Raw genomic sequence first — 16,385 nt, forward strand, 5'->3', positions numbered from 1 at the left:
TACAGTTTACCACGTTATTCGAGTGTTCGTAGTTCGGAAGTAGATGGCTGAACTACAATGTTCACCATGGTGCGGAAAATAGGAATCGTTCAGGACATTTGATCAATTATTCTACCTTAACAACCTTATAACCCGAATTTTGCCTTTAAAAGCTTTCTAAAAAAGCTCATACTCATAGTAATGAGTAAATTTGGTACATTTATGAAAAAAAAGTACATATATTTAGGTGAAAAACCTGCTGACTTATAATATTCACCATAATACGGAAAAGCCAATCATTCAGAAAATTTGATCAATTTAGATTGTTTTTTAACCAAAAAAGGCGTTAATTTTTACAGTTAGTCTTCATGTAGTTATGAGTATGTTTTAATAAACATACTTAAATTTATCATTGCTTATGCAATAGTACAAATGTATTTAGTTGGAAAATAAACTGACCTACAATATTCAAATGATGCAGAAAAGGTCTGGAAATTTTGTCAATTATACATAAAAATGAACTTACGGCACCAAATTTTCTTTAAATCGTCGGAAAATTAAAAAATAAAGATTCATTTTTATTTTTTTAACGATGTTAACAGACACACCTAGTTAGGAGTGTTGTATTTTATCTAAGTATACTTTCATTTATGCATACTTGCATAAAAGTATACATGAATTTACGTTGTAAATCTACTGACCTACAAAGTTCACAATGAGGGGAAAGGGTCAGTCCTCAAGATATTTGGTAAATTATTCGATGACATAAATGACCTTACAATACCGAATTTAATTTTAATTGATTTTTAAGGAAATAAAAAAGCGTTATGTTTGTCGTTATCCTCTATTAACATAAATCCATATAATTATGGATATATATCATACCATATAATTACGAATGCATTTTGTGTAAGTATAGGTCGTAAATTTATGTAAGCTTATTTAAAAGCATGTAATTAGGTGGCAAATAAACCGGCCTATAATATTCTCGATGATGCGAAAAAGGTCAATCTTTCAGGAGATTTGGACAATTATTCGATCAAAATAACGTTACAACGCCAAATTTTCTTTAAATCGTCTTCGTAAAATTTAATTTTTATTGTTTACTACGAATTAACAAAAATCTAAAGTTATCAGTATACTTTGTCTATGTATAATTACATTTATGGAACCGTATTTATGTAAATGTAGGTGGAAAATCTATTGCCCAACATTATTCATAACGATAAAACCTTAATTAATTGTAATGTATTAATTGGTCAAGCGGACCACGAAATTAGTGAATTTAATTATTCATAATGATGAAGAAAGGGTCAATCTTTCAGCATATTTGGTTCAATTATTCGATCAAAACGACCTTACAACATCGAATTTTATTTGAATTGATTTTTGAAAATAAAAAAAGCGTTTTTATTGTTTCACTTCCTAATGCCTTAAAATATCAGTACACATAAATCTAAGTAGAAAATCTATTCACCCGAGCTCCAATATTCACCGTAGTGCGGAAAATGGTTTGAAAGAAAACGACTTTACAATACCAAATTTTCTTTTCATTGAAAAAAAATAAAAAGCGTTTTTTTTTTATTGTTTTATACTTTGTTTATTATTTTGTTGCTTTTTATTGTTTTACTTCTTATTAACACGATGTCAAACGGTAAAGTCAATCATTCAAAATATGGATTTTGAACCATTTGCACAAAATGAATTTTCTTTCAATCGGCTTTCGACAATAAAAAGCATTCAATTTTATATTTGTTTTTCTTGTTAACATAAAGCCGAAGATATAAATATATTTTGTTAAGTACAATCAAATTGATGTACATACTTATGTATAAAAAGTACAATTGATAACTAAGTTTGTCACGTTCTGCTGATCTACAATATTTACAATGATGCGGAAAAAGTCAAGCATTCAAGAATTTTGATCAATTATTCGATCAAAATGACTACACAAAACTAATTTTCTTTTAATTGATTGTTGTACAATAAAATAAGGGGGTAATTTTTACAGTTGTTCATCATATAACCATAAATTTATTTAGAAATCGTGAGGTGCGGTCTGGTGTGATGTAGGTTTCAGAAAAACATTTTCTTTATCGTGCCAACGTTTCGATCTTTATCGAGATCATCTTCAGGGCCTGGGATTTACAAACATTGTTTACATATAACAATTACATTTTGGATGTGGAAAAGTGAATTTATACACTGCAAAATATATTTTTTATATATTCAAAGTATTTCTTGGCACGATAAAGAAAATGTTTTTCTGAAACCTACATCACACCAGACCGCATCTCACGATTTCTAAATAAATATTGATTAACGGTCACTAATCACCACACATAACCATAAATCTTAAATTATGTGATTATTTTCTCTAAGCATAGTACATATAAAATCGGCTGACCTACAAATTCACCGCGATTCCAAAAAGGTCAATAGTACAGGAAATGCGGTCCATTTTACAATAATCCAACGCCGAATTTTTTTTGAATTTGGAAAAAAATCGAATTTGCTTGGAAAATCTGTACAGCTGAATTTCAATGTTCACCATGAAGTGGAAATGGACAATAATTGATATTTGGTCAATTATATGATCAAAATGATTACAACACCGAACTTTTTTTATAATTGCATTTTGAAAATAAATAAAAAAGGTCATTTTCATAGATTTTATTTTTATTGTTGTTCCTTATAACAGCATAAAAAAGTTGTCAATACGTTTTGCATAAGTGTGGCTAATTTAGTTATAAACACTTTTTTTGTGTTTGTGATAAGTCCATTTTACAATAATACTACACCTAATTTTCTTTGAATTTGGAAAAAACAAGGGAGTTATAACATTAGTAAACCCGAATTTGCCTGGAAAATCTGTACAGCTGGATTTCAATTTCACCAGGAAATTGAAAAGACTAGTAATTGATATTTGGTCAATTATATGATCAAAATGATTACAACACCGAACTTTTTTTATAACTGCATTTTGAAAATAAATAAAAAAGAAGGTCATTTTCATAGATTTTATTTTTATTGTCGTTCCTCATAAAAGCATAAAAAAGTTGTCAATACGTTTTGCATAAGTGTGGCTAATTTTATGTATAAGAACTTTTTTTTGTTTGTGATAAGTCCATTTTACAATAATACAACACCTAATTTTCTTTGAATTTGGAAAAAACGAGGGAGTTAAAACTTTAGTAAACCCGAATTTGCTTGGAAAATCTGGAATGTCAATATTCACCATGAATGGCCAATAATTGATATTTGGTCAATCATATGATCAAAATAATTACAACACCGAACTTTGTTTATAATTGCATTTTGAAAATTTAAAAAATGTCATTTTCATAAATATTATTTTTATTACATTTATTAGGTTTCGTGGTCCGCTTGACCAACTAAATTCTTTTCAATTAATTAAGGTTTTGGTTGAGTTAAAAAAGTTCGAATCCCGCTTGTGACACTCGCTTTTTTATCTCAACCAAAACCTTAATTAATTAAAAATTATTTTTATTATTGTTCCTCATAACAGCATCAAAAAGTTGTCAATACATTTTGCATAAGTGTGGCTAATTTAGGTATAAGCACTTTTTTTTGTGTTTGAGAAAAGTCTACGGTAATTCAGGATGAAGTAATTCATGTGGAAAATCGACACAGTTGTGCAGCGATGTTTATACGATGTGTAAAATGATAAATTTTTTAAATTGTTGACCTTACACAGATTTCTTCTTTTGATTTCTTTCTAGAAAACCTGAAAAAATTTAATTTTTATAGAATGATCTCCATGTAAACAAAAAGCACTACACGTGGGTTTTAGTCGGTTATTAATAATTACTTCTGGGTCCGCCTAACATCGCCGGTTTTTCCCTTGACGCCACGGTCAGATTTTTGATTGACTTTTGGTTTATTTGGTTCGATTTAATTGATTTTAGTTGATTAAAAAAATTCAGCATTGTTAAAGGTTTGTGAAAGTAAGGACCTAAAAAATCGCATTTCATTTCTACATTCTGGACTTTATGTTGCAATTTCTTGATAAATTTATTCTATTTTATAAATGCAATGTTAACCGATAAACTGCTGAAAAAATTGAATGTGTAGATAATGAAGAAAAATTGGAAATCAACCAGAAGTGATGTTTAGAAGTTTGTTTGTAATATGGCGATTTTTCTTCTTTGGAACTGCCATTTTCCGCCTACTACGATTTTGTTTTAAATATTGGGATTTTCATCAACGCCAAGTGTCAGATGAAATTGCTTTTCCTCCAGGAGGGAGCGGGTTTTTTTTTTAATTTCATTGTAAAATAAAAGGAAAAATTCTTTTCCCCAAGTTGAAAGCCCTCGCCGTCACGCCTACGGCACGATTCTCCCCCTCGCGGCCTCGTCATATAAATACTCCCACCTTCCCGTCCGGTAGTTCATTTGTGATCGAGAACCCGAGGGAAAAACAGTGGTTTCAATTTGATTTTGATTTTTAACCGAGTTGACAATTAAAAAAAAATTATAGAAAATGAGGGAAATCGTGCACATCCAAGCCGGCCAGTGCGGAAACCAGATCGGAGCCAAAGTGAGTACCGAATGAAGTTTTCCCTTTTTCATTTTTCTTTTCCAGACCTGATTCTCCCGAAGGTTTTATCAATTTTTTAAATTTTTTCTCAATTTGATCGCTAAAACGGCCTTTGTAGGTTTTTCGGATTTTTTAAAATCACTTCTTTCAAGCCAAAAAACAACAAAGTCAATTCAATTGAAAGTACTTAAGATAGCAAGATGGGTACACAGGTACTTGACTACTTGCGATTCCTACCAAATCGTTTCTGAATGTTACTTAGGCGCTTATTTTAAGAACGTTCCGCTGAATTTAAAAAAGAACCGAAGCACAAGAAAATATTTACATTTAAAAAACAACAATATATTAGTGAACTTAGTTAAAACTTAAACTTCAACTTGCCATGGTTAAAGTTTTAAAAAAATTGTCAACCTTTTATAATTTTATTGCTTATTATCTTGACAAGTACAACCGTGCCTTTTTTTTCGTACAATCCTTAACTTTTTCGAAACAGGCCTTAAGGTCAAACAAAATTCAAATTTAATTTTTCGAGCTGAGAAAAGTAAAAGTGATTAAGTTTTGGCGTGAAAACAAAATCGTTCGAAGCGAACTTGCAACGGATGCAGGGATGCTGCTTAGAAATCAGACACCGGTTGCGTTTTTTAATCATTAAATTAATTATTAAACATTTATTTTATATATTTAGACCAAAACATAAATAATAAACATAAACATCACGCGGATTTTTTTTTAAATTTTCCTATCTTGGTTGATCCTTCACTTCCTTGGCAGGTGCAATATTAATTTTTTTTAAATATATTTGATAACACGGTGCCTTGTTTTTATGCCGATTTTTTACAAGAAACCATCATGGATTCATGGGAGTAGTCGAATAGTTTATAGAAAAAACAGTTCCATGCACATAAATAGTTTTCACTCGTCTTTTCCAGTGGTTCTTAGTCGCCAGAGATTTTTCCAAATTTAAACTACGATTTTAATCTTTACAAAAGGATTGCGTAGAAATAATTATTCTACTACCGATTTTGAAGTAAATTTGAAAAAAATTGACCATCATGATCCACCTTTGATGGGATCTTCTCGGTGAACGACTAGCTTGGTTTACGAATATTTTCGGTCCGCCAAGCTTCCCTATTTAGCTTTATAATGATTTTGACGTAACAACGGAAAGTCAGTCAAAATTGGAAACGACCAAGGTACAAAATGATAATAATAATAATCGGCCATAACGGTCTTGAGCGTTAATGGCAAATCGAAGTCTTAACTTTTAACCTCTGGATCCCGTCTGGGTCAGTGGGTTAAAAGTAACATCCTGGTTTGAAAGCTGAAAGACCACAAAGAGGCTGAAAATCCTTTGAAATAAAAGTCATCAAAAAAATTGAAAAGATGATGGTCTAGAAAAGCGACTGCCTGAAATGTATGTAATTATACATTTTAAAATTGGGCAGTTTCATTTACGATTACAGATAAGTCAGAGGTTTATTTATTAATTATTTTTTTATATATATTCTACCTTATTTCATTGTTCAATGGGTTTAAATGAAGGTCTTTCGTGTTTGCAATATCACGAAATCTCTTAGCCCTTTAGGGACGGTTTCTTCATCCTTGAACCGGTTTTCATGTAGATGTGGTTTTTTTTATTCCACACAGTCTACATTCAGTTTAAAAGGCTCGGAATTAGGGCAATTTAAAAGGACATGCGGACCAGAATTGGTCATCGTCCGATTTAGGAAGAAACGGCTTTTGACGAGGGCCCAAGGCCTGTTCGGCCCACCCCTTTGTCCTTGCTGCCCACGGGGGGCTCCCACGTCTACCGACTCCCCCGAAGAAACCGGGCTGTCCAAATAGGAAAAACTACTTCCCTCCGCCCATTGGTTTATTGACGCCAATAAATGGCTATGAGGTGATAAACGCTATTGCGAAACGGTCGTGTAGCAACTTTAAAATAAATAAAATAAAACTATATAACTTGCGGATATTTCTGAGAATCTGTAAACGCCATATGTCAATTACTACATTGAGAGGAAAGAAAAGTCCGTTTTAGAGGATTAGAGGTAAATAAGTCACAGATTAAATCTCCCACTTGTGTTTACAATTGGATTTTGTAAATAAATCTTTGCATAATCAATCTCATCTTTGTTGTAAAACTTCTTTCTAACGTTCCGGTGATTGAATTTTTTCAAGTTGTACTCGGCTAGAATTGTTGGAAAATGGAAGAAGTCAAGCGTAGGCGGCCAGTGTGCTTAACATAACCAGAAAAACTGACCAAAGGGTCTTCCGTCACTACCGAGATAGTGCAGGTTAGTCAAGAAGGCATCAGGTCGCCTTAATTTACTAGGCGGAATTTACTACATAAACGACATATTACCGCTGTTGAGATCAAGCAACGACTTCGACAAATTAAAAACCTTAATGTCAGTTTACGCACTCTAAGGCGAAGACTTTCAGAAGCTGGGGTACGTGCGAGATGGCTTGTCACTCGGTCCAGAACTTCTGACAAGGCACAGAACAGTGTAAGTTTCGCAAGAAATCGCATCAATTGGTCTGAACAATATTGTTTGATGGATTGGACTAAAATCTTGTTTTCGGATGAGTCAAAGTTTTGAGATAGTCTGACGAATGATGATTTGAAGAAGAACATCCCTGAGATTTAGCCCCGCAACATTTTCCCTCCAGACAAGCCATGGAAATGGCGTGTTATGGTTTGGGCAGGCATTTCCACGGAAGGTCGCACAAATTCATTCTTCATCGAGGGTTCCCTAACAGCTGCGCGATACATTGAAAATCATCACATTGAAGATGTGTTATCAAAAGTTGTTCCATATATGCCACTAATTGGCGAGGGTTTTATTTTTATGCATGACAACGCAAGGCGCCACACAGCTAAGATCTCTGGTGACTACTTGAAACGGGGTTCAATTCATGTTTGGAGTCGCCAGCATGTAGACGACTTAAACCCTAGTCGCCCAGTGATGGCAGAGAATTTGCAAGAATTAAGAATTGCGCTGTTGGAGGAGTATGAAAATATTCCTCAGCCCTCATTCAAAACCTCATAAAATCGATGCCACGTCTGATGTAAGCGGTGATCAATACAAGAGGAAGAAATCCTCCGTACTGACTTGAATATTTTCTTCATTGTTTCCGTAGCAACATTTTTCATGAAATTGTTTCACTCAGTTTATTTATTTTTTATCTAGCTTTATATTATATTTTTCCTTCAAAACAGTACGTTGAAGTAATCAACAACAAAAAAATTATAACAATTGCAAGTATTTACTAAAAACCGAGGGTGGCCATTTTTTTGCCTTCCAGTATATGTTTTCATTTATAGACACGATGCATTGACATCACCCAACTGCCTTAATTAAAGGCAAACATTCCAAAAAAAATTATCATAGCAAGCCAGGCATAAAAATAGCTATGAGATCTTCCTGAGGACGGTATGTTGGACTTGTAGTCTGCTAGGTCATCCTGTTCTCCACGTTCTCCCACCTGTCTGTTTTATTCCGCCAGTTATGTCTTTTAAAAGGTACCAACAAATCTACCACGGAAGATGGTAAAACGCCGAAACACATAAGCAGGACAAAACAGCAAGCAAGGTTTGGTCAGATGGCCAAGCTACGAAACGAAATTGGGTCGTTTTAATCTGCCTATCCTTGTTTTGTAGCTTGAAAGCTGGTAGATATATATAGACACACACACAAGCTAAACCAGCAAGCAAGATAAGACCAGTGGAAAAAGCTACAAAACTTCATTTGGTTTTGGCTGTTTTCTAGTTTTGAAGCAGGTCAGTGGTTAATCTGTGTGTTATCCTATCAGTTGTATCTTTTCGTACCGGCACAAACCCACAGAGAAGAATTCAAAAAACGAAACCCATATCACAGTCCAAAACAGTTAAGAAGGGCGGAACGACAAAGCTGTAGCTTGGTAAACAATTTCGTCGTTTTCGATCATCTTAGTCTGTCTATCCTTACTGTTTGTACCTTGGAAGCTGATCTATTTTTCTTTTAGTCATGTTCTTTCGTAAGGAACTCCAGTGCAGAAGGGACGACTATAGCAGTCTAGAATAGCAGATGGTCAGATCATACGGGCCACGCTAAAAAACGCAATCTCGTTGCTGAATGTTTTAGACTATTAAATTCACTAATTTCGTGATCCGCTTGACCAATTAATATATTACAATTAATTAAGGTTTTTATTCGAGAAAAGTCAATGGCACGAGCGGGATTCGAACGCCGCTGCTCTACCACTTGAGCTATTGTGACCTCGATCCACTCGGACACCAACTTCCCATCTCAACCCCACCTTTTGAATTTTCCCTCCTTTTTGCCATTTTTCAAATGTCGTGTAATCGGATTGGATTCTCGGGGACAAATGAAATCGCCGCAAGGAGAGCTTTAGTGAAGTATACTTCATTTAAATTCATGAAAGAAAAATGAAAAAATGAAAAATGGCAAAAAGGAGGGAAAATTCAAAAGGTGGGGTTGAGATGGGAAGTTGGTGTCCGAGTGGATCGAGGTCACGATAGCTCAAGTGGTAGAGCAGCGGCGTATCTAGCCAGGGTTCGAATCCCACTCGTGCCATTGACTTTTTTATCTTAACTAAAAACCTTAATTAATTGTTTTAGACTATATATGTATGTTGAATATATATGTTTTAGGCTATATGATCCTTCATCATTTTGTTCTGCCTATCCTCGTTATTTTGGATTGCCAGACGCGTTTCGGCCTTTCACCATCGTTCGAAGTTTGCGCTGTGTTATCCCGTCAGTTTGGACATTTTTATGATGTACGGAAACCCGGAAACCATCCACTGAAGATGGCGATGTGGTAGAACGACTAGAACGATTAAGTCAGTTCTGTTAGATCTTCGTATCGACCTTGTATCATTTGTCTTCCTGCGTGTCCAGACCAGAACGATAATTGGATAATGATTAACGCCTAAACCGATAATCCTTTCTCGCCTACGACAACCAGAATAGTCGGACCTTGAGCTTCGGAATAACGAAACGCTGGCCTACACGCGAACCTGTCAATTTGTGCGCGTCGGCTGGAAATCCGTGATCGAGCCTGGAATTAATTTCCACCGGAGGCGTCGAGGCGAAAAGCAGTGGGTCGTTGTCCTTTGTAAAAAAGAAGGCGTCCGTGTACAGTTAAGATTCCTTCCTTTCATTTCTCTGCCCCCTCGCTCCTTTCTTTCTGCGAGACTTAAGGAGAAAACGCGCCGGAATGAAAAGGATCTGAATTTTCGAAGAGATTCTACCCACCGTCAGCACCATTGTTCGACCGCTATTCAAAGTACGATGGAGTTTTAAAGCAGTTACCCTTTCAATACACTATAAACCTTTTTATTCACATCGGTTCTTCATTTAGACAAAGCATTTTGTGTAAAGGCAAGAAAGAAGTATTTTGATTTTTACAAAGAAACTTCTAAAACTTTAAGACATGAATTGAATAGGATAACTTTGATGGCTAATGTTAGAAAGTGAAAGTAATATAAAACTTTCGGCAAAATGGATTTGTATAAAACTTATGATATTGCTTGCAGTTCTGGGAAATTATTAGTGATGAGCACGGCATCGACCCCACTGGTGCATACCACGGAGACTCCGACCTTCAGCTCGAGAGGATCAATGTCTACTATAATGAAGCGTCCAGCAAAGGTACTTATTATTGTACACAACAATACTTTTTATAATATCAGAAGTATGAGGTGTTTTTCTAAAGATGAAAATTTGTTATTTTTGTTAACGTACGTTCTTTCTTTTCTTAATTTTTCCGAGGAGTTGGGAAATACGTACCGAGAGCCATCTTGGTCGACTTGGAGCCAGGCACCATGGATTCGGTCCGTTCCGGCCCGTTCGGCCAAATCTTCCGTCCGGACAACTTCGTCTTCGGTCAGTCCGGAGCCGGAAACAACTGGGCCAAAGGTCACTACACGGAGGGCGCGGAACTCGTCGACTCCGTTTTGGACGTCGTTAGGAAAGAAGCCGAGAGCTGCGATTGCCTCCAGGGCTTCCAGCTGACCCACTCCCTCGGAGGTGGTACCGGATCCGGCATGGGAACCTTGCTCATCAGCAAGATCAGGGAGGAATACCCGGACAGGATCATGAACACCTACTCGGTCGTTCCCAGCCCGAAAGTCTCGGACACTGTCGTCGAACCTTACAATGCTACACTCTCGGTACACCAGCTCGTCGAGAACACAGACGAGACCTACTGCATAGACAACGAGGCCCTTTACGACATCTGCTTCAGAACCCTGAAACTCTCCACGCCCACTTACGGTGATCTTAACCATCTCGTCTCCCTGACCATGTCCGGTGTCACTACCTGCTTGAGGTTCCCCGGACAGCTCAACGCCGATTTGAGGAAACTGGCGGTCAACATGGTGCCCTTCCCTAGGCTTCACTTCTTCATGCCCGGATTCGCTCCCCTCACCTCCAGAGGATCCCAGCAATACAGGGCTCTTACCGTCCCCGAACTAACCCAACAGATGTTCGACGCCAAGAACATGATGGCCGCCTGCGATCCCAGACACGGCCGCTACCTCACCGTCGCTGCAATCTTCAGGTAACTTCTTAAACCACTTGTTTATCACTTAGTACAGTCTCCTAATCAGATTCGCAGATCTATTGTAATGTATTGGTTGAAAGACCTGTTTCAGTCTGTTGAACCCTCAACTAATCATAACGAGAAAACAACGATTACAATAGATCATTAACCCTTAAAGAGAAAAGGTTTTGTTTTATGGATAAATACTCAAGTAAATTGGTTTTTTCCAGAGGAAGAATGTCGATGAAAGAAGTCGACGAGCAGATGCTGAACGTGCAGAATAAGAACTCGTCTTACTTCGTCGAATGGATCCCGAACAACGTCAAGACCGCCGTCTGCGACATCCCCCCGAGAGGTCTCAAGATGTCCGCCACCTTCATCGGCAACTCGACAGCCATCCAGGAGCTGTTCAAGAGGATCTCGGAGCAGTTCACCGCTATGTTCAGAAGGAAGGCTTTCCTCCATTGGTACACTGGAGAAGGCATGGACGAGATGGAATTCACCGAGGCCGAATCCAACATGAACGATCTTGTCTCCGAATACCAGCAATACCAGGTACGATCCTCGACTATTGATTAACGTTTCATCATTCTAAATCTTTTTTTTAAATCGTTTTACAGGAAGCCACAGCCGACGAAGACGCCGAATTCGACGACCAGGAACACGAAGTCGACGAGAACTAAGATGTTTAGGCCCACACTTAATAAATAAAAAAAGACCAAAAATTTATTTAAAAAAAGCATATAAAACTATATTATATTGCAAAATACTGCTTTGGAAAAAAAAAATCCCATAACGCTTTTCTACAGACACGGATTTCGAGGATAGGCGTATGAGCCTTTTTCAGTCTTTTTTGGCTCCCATAGGGCCTTTTCAACTAATTAAAATAAAAAATTTAAAAAAGTGTATATTTTCTTTTTAATATAAGCATATATAAAAACCTGAATATTTTATTTGCCATATTTCAATTGGACAAAATGCAAACAATAGTTGACAAAAGTAGATAATGAAGTTTTTAATTATCATAACAGATATCGTCCTTGACCTTGATATATATTAATATATCGTAAGATACATTTCTTTATAATTTATTTGCAGTAAATGACGTATTATTGAATTCATTATACACATTCACCCAGTTTTAGCATTCTTGATATTTTCCTAACACCCAGATATTAATAACAAATTTTATTGTTATTTTGCATTTTGTTTTTATTATTTGTTTATTTGCTTATTCATAGCCAAAAGCAAAAAAAATCAGTTTACTAAAAAACTACAAGGTTGTGTTTGTGTTTGACCCTCGGATGTTCTGTTTGTTGTACTCTGTTTTCCATTACTACATTTTACTACTTGATTTTTTTTCTTTTTTATCTTGCCTCTTTTTGCCACGCGATGTTTAAACATTTCCCAGTGACAATAATTTTATAATTTCATCGTTAAAAATGAAATTCCCAATGTGACATAAAACCATACATATTTAAAAGTAGGACGATTAACTAATTTTTCCGTTGTCATTGAAATCTGCTTGTTTATACAAAATTGTGTTTTTCACGTCTTTTGCATCAGCAAGCTTCACATTATAAACAAAATCTTTACAGAATTATTTTCCTTGTTTTTATTCCTACCAACACGTCGCTTCATTTGTAGAATAGAGAATATTTCATTTTCCGTATTTTACGTAACTCAGAATGTGCATTGTGTTTTTGAGCCTTTGTTTTTTCGTCGACTTGGCCAAAAGCTCGAGTTAATAGTCTGCGGTGGGGAAGGATGACACACACGCCATTGTCTATCAGACTGTGACCATTTTTTCTTTCTTTTAAGGCTCATGATCTTGTTTCTTTGTTCGATCAGGCGAATCATCTTTCTCTGCAGTGCGTTCGAAAAGCTCGATTTTTTTAATAAACTAGACATACCGAGAGCCCATTATACAGAAGTCAGAAGCGTTCGAATTCAAACTGGACAGGCTGTCTGACATGTATATCGCAAATATATAACAAACAACTTGTAAAATTGTTAAAGATGGTAGAACTAACAAGACTCACAATTCTCACTTTTTTACACCTGATGAAGTTGCGTTTTTCATTGATAAACCTACTACGATAATTAAAAGTCAACCACCTTGCAATGCTTAGTGCTCTGGACAACTTGAACGGCAATATACATTTGAATATTGGTGTCCCAAGGGTCAATTTTATGAACGTCCTGTTTCCGATATACTTTAACTAATAGGATTGTGTAGTGTGAAAGTTACAAAGATCTTTGCACTTGGTTTATTACTTCTTTTTTTATGTATAATATATTAAAACTATCTTCAATTGGGTAACAAGTAACAATGAGTGTATAAAATAAAATAAATAAACAATTGGCAGTATCTTATGGGTCCTAAGTATTGTCTCCTTAATGAAGATCCGACGGGCATCGTCTTTTTAGTCTGCAAGAGAGATGAAGGGAATACAAAAATGAGAGTTTTTGTATTTTTGAGGATTTATGATGGTTGGGAGGTTTGTATGAAATTGGCGATAACGAGAGTGGACAAAAGGAATATTTGGGCCTTAGACTTCAAAGGATCGCTGTAGCGTCTGCAACGGTTAGGATGGTGGTTTGATGAAGGTATGGGAGGTCTGTATAAACCTGGTATTGTACAGGGACCAGAGCACTGCCCTGTGGTACCGCAGTTTAGGGACGACGCCGATCTTTCGATGAACCGTACCAGTCAGTGAGGTAGTAGGAAGGATAAGGTACTATCAACCAGATGTGCTGTTGAGTGTACTGTCTGAATTTGTCGCATCAGTAAGCTCTTAGTTATGTATTTCCCCCATTTCCTAGTATCCCTCATCATCATCCCCTTGGAATGCTGGAATCACTAATGGCACACAAGAAGAACCCTAGGTAAATGATAGGTACTAAAACCAATAATGGCATATTAATTTTTTGATAGCGTCCATCCTAATTTTGTGGAATTCCATAATAAGTTATCAACTTAATGGCACATTAGCTAAATACAAGTCATAAGACCCAAGTTATCCATAGCTCATTAATCTAGCTGACCAAAGCTAAACAAATTAAGCAGCATACAATGATTGGCAAATCTATGCACCACAGGGGTAATGTAAACAACCCCATCGACTCTCTTAGAAATATTACTGAACCAACCTATAACATTTATAAAAGGAGAACCTAAGAAGATCCTGAAAACATTCTTCACAACATCCTTTAAAGTCTGCACTATAGGCTAAGGAGAAAGAGAAATCAGGATAAAATGAAATAGTATTATGTGGTACACATATGGATCAAAAATCAATGAAGGAACTGGAAACAGCCCATTTCTACAAGCCCAAAAATATGAGCTCACTAAAGAAGTACACCTTTACAGTCTTTCAAGGTGGAATACATGCCGTCAATGTTTGTGCCTTAGAAAATCTTAAAAGAGGTTACACTGACAAAAAGTCCTCATAAGTCCTCAGACAGAACTATCTCATAAAAAGGTCATATTGAAAATAGTCAGTAAATCAAACAAAAATCTTCAAAACCCGAGAAAAAAACAACAACATGACAATACCCTTGGGTGCCAGGAAATAGGAGGTTCTGAATAATGAAAGAGCAGGTAAACTGGCCAGAGATGTATGACCAGTTGTAGGCCCAGAACCTATACTTGGTGATAAAAATAAAAAAAGAAAGAAAGAGAGAGAAGTGGACAAACTCCAGATCTTCCAGAGGCAGTAAATCAATGATTGAATACCCTCACCAAAACCAGGAAGCCCATTGCTGCATTAGACAGGGTAAAACAAAAGGATAAGGCTAGTTAGTGGGGTCACTGGCTGAACGGAACTGAACTAGGAAAAGTTCAACAAGTCAAAAAGCTCCAGTGCTTGGGTAATACCAAAACCCACTTCCTAGTATCCTCTTACCACCATCATCATCATCAACCTTATGTATAAAAGCCTCCTCACGGATTTGCTAAGAAACTGGGGAAAAAAAAAACATTTTCCAACATTTCTTTACAAATGGATCGTTGGTGTTCATACTATACGGAAGACAGTTCCTCACTGAAGATAGAAAATACCAAAACAATAATAAATGAATAATTATTAATAATCAATAAGAATTAATAAGAAGTCAGAATTGCTTCAATCTGTTTAAATTTTTTCCTGAAAGGGCTTCGAATATTATAAATATGAATATTGTTTATGGTAAACAAAACGTCTGAAAATAGCATCCAGTTCATGGTTTAACCAAGCACTAAAAAGTTGGATAAAAAGGTTCTGAAATGCTTATCATTTAAACTTTACTAAAATAATAGTTAACCCAATCTGATTATTTGAACTAGCAAGGTTAAATCACTAAAAGAAGATCTACTAAAGCCCTTGATTCTTAAAACTTTTGCCATTTGGATCAAGGTAGGGCCTCAAGCCTAGCCAGGGACAGATCAGATTGATGATATGTGTGAATTTAGATGTGGGCGGGAGATTGTAGCATGAAAAAAGTTCAGGGCAATAGTGTGAACTGAACCACAACCAAGGGGTCTAGTCTATGAGCCGAGAGTCTAACACACTGCCCTCTTGGAAGATAACTAAAGAATGTTAGTGGCAAAACTATAAGAATACAGCTGTACTACCCCTAAAAAAACTACCCCTTTTTGAGTTGTAACAATTTTCTTTCATATACTGGCTCTCAGTAATTTAAGTTAGTTTTTTTGTTCTAACGATAATGGTGGTCAATGAAGGACTGTAAGGGTATTTGTTTGTGATACTAACAGACAACATTTAAACCTAACAAACAAGCATTAATATCCATGTAGTAAATTTTACTAAGATTACTTTTTACCCAAATGGGGTTTCCTCCTGGTGTCAGAGCTAATTAGTTATTTAAAATACAAAATTAATTATAGAAATAAAGGTTTTATTGATTATTAAAAATATTGTAATTAAAACATTTAAAAAAATTGTTGAAATTGTAAGATGATCTAAAACTTAAAAGAGAAAGTTAAAAAATTATGAAAAAACAATGTTATAAATAAGAATGTCATGGGTTCGAATCCTGCTTGTGTCACTAACTTTTTCATCTCAACCAAAACCTTCATAAAAAGAATAATTAATTGAAAGAAGTAATTTGGTAAATTAGACCACAAATATAATGGATTTAATAATTAAGAATGTTATTAAAATAAAAAGAAATGAAACTAAAATAATTTATGAACACACTAGATCAATGTATGGACTTCAATAAAAAAGCAAATTCATCTTACTGCCCAGCTTTCGACCTATTTTAAGGACATCATCAGGGCCTATATTAATT

At 35.6% G+C, this 16,385-nt stretch overlaps 1 protein-coding gene across 2 annotated transcripts; it reads left to right on the forward strand.

Moving 5' to 3' along the window:
* The first annotated feature begins 4,383 nt into the window (after window positions 1-4,383).
* On the forward strand, window positions 4,384-12,030 carry LOC106662233 (tubulin beta chain). 2 transcript variants are annotated; one of them, XM_014386147.2, is made up of 5 exons: window positions 4,384-4,539; window positions 10,084-10,198; window positions 10,319-11,108; window positions 11,321-11,645; window positions 11,711-12,030. In XM_014386147.2, exons 1-5 carry the CDS (start codon window positions 4,483-4,485, stop codon window positions 11,771-11,773), a joined length of 1,350 nt encoding a protein of 449 aa, XP_014241633.1. In that variant the 5' UTR covers window positions 4,384-4,482; the 3' UTR covers window positions 11,774-12,030. The 2 variants fall into 2 exon arrangements, with proteins under 2 accessions (XP_014241633.1, XP_014241634.1); XM_014386148.2 differs by having other exon boundaries at window positions 10,322-11,108.
* The last annotated feature ends 4,355 nt before the right edge of the window (window positions 12,031-16,385 follow it).

This window comes from Cimex lectularius, unplaced genomic scaffold (assembly GCF_000648675.2).
Source record: "Cimex lectularius strain Harlan isolate CLEC.00 unplaced genomic scaffold, Clec_2.1 scaffold3, whole genome shotgun sequence".
NCBI lineage: Eukaryota > Metazoa > Arthropoda > Insecta > Hemiptera > Cimicidae > Cimex > Cimex lectularius.

Coding starts and splice junctions, on each gene's coding strand:
- LOC106662233 (XM_014386147.2), top strand. CDS start 4,483: ATGAGGGAAATCGTGCACATCCAAGCCGGCCAGTGCGGAAACCAGATC. Junction 4,540..10,083: donor GAAACCAGATCGGAGCCAAA/GTGAGTACCGAA, acceptor TATTGCTTGCAG/TTCTGGGAAATTATTAGTGA. Junction 10,199..10,318: donor TAATGAAGCGTCCAGCAAAG/GTACTTATTATT, acceptor AATTTTTCCGAG/GAGTTGGGAAATACGTACCG.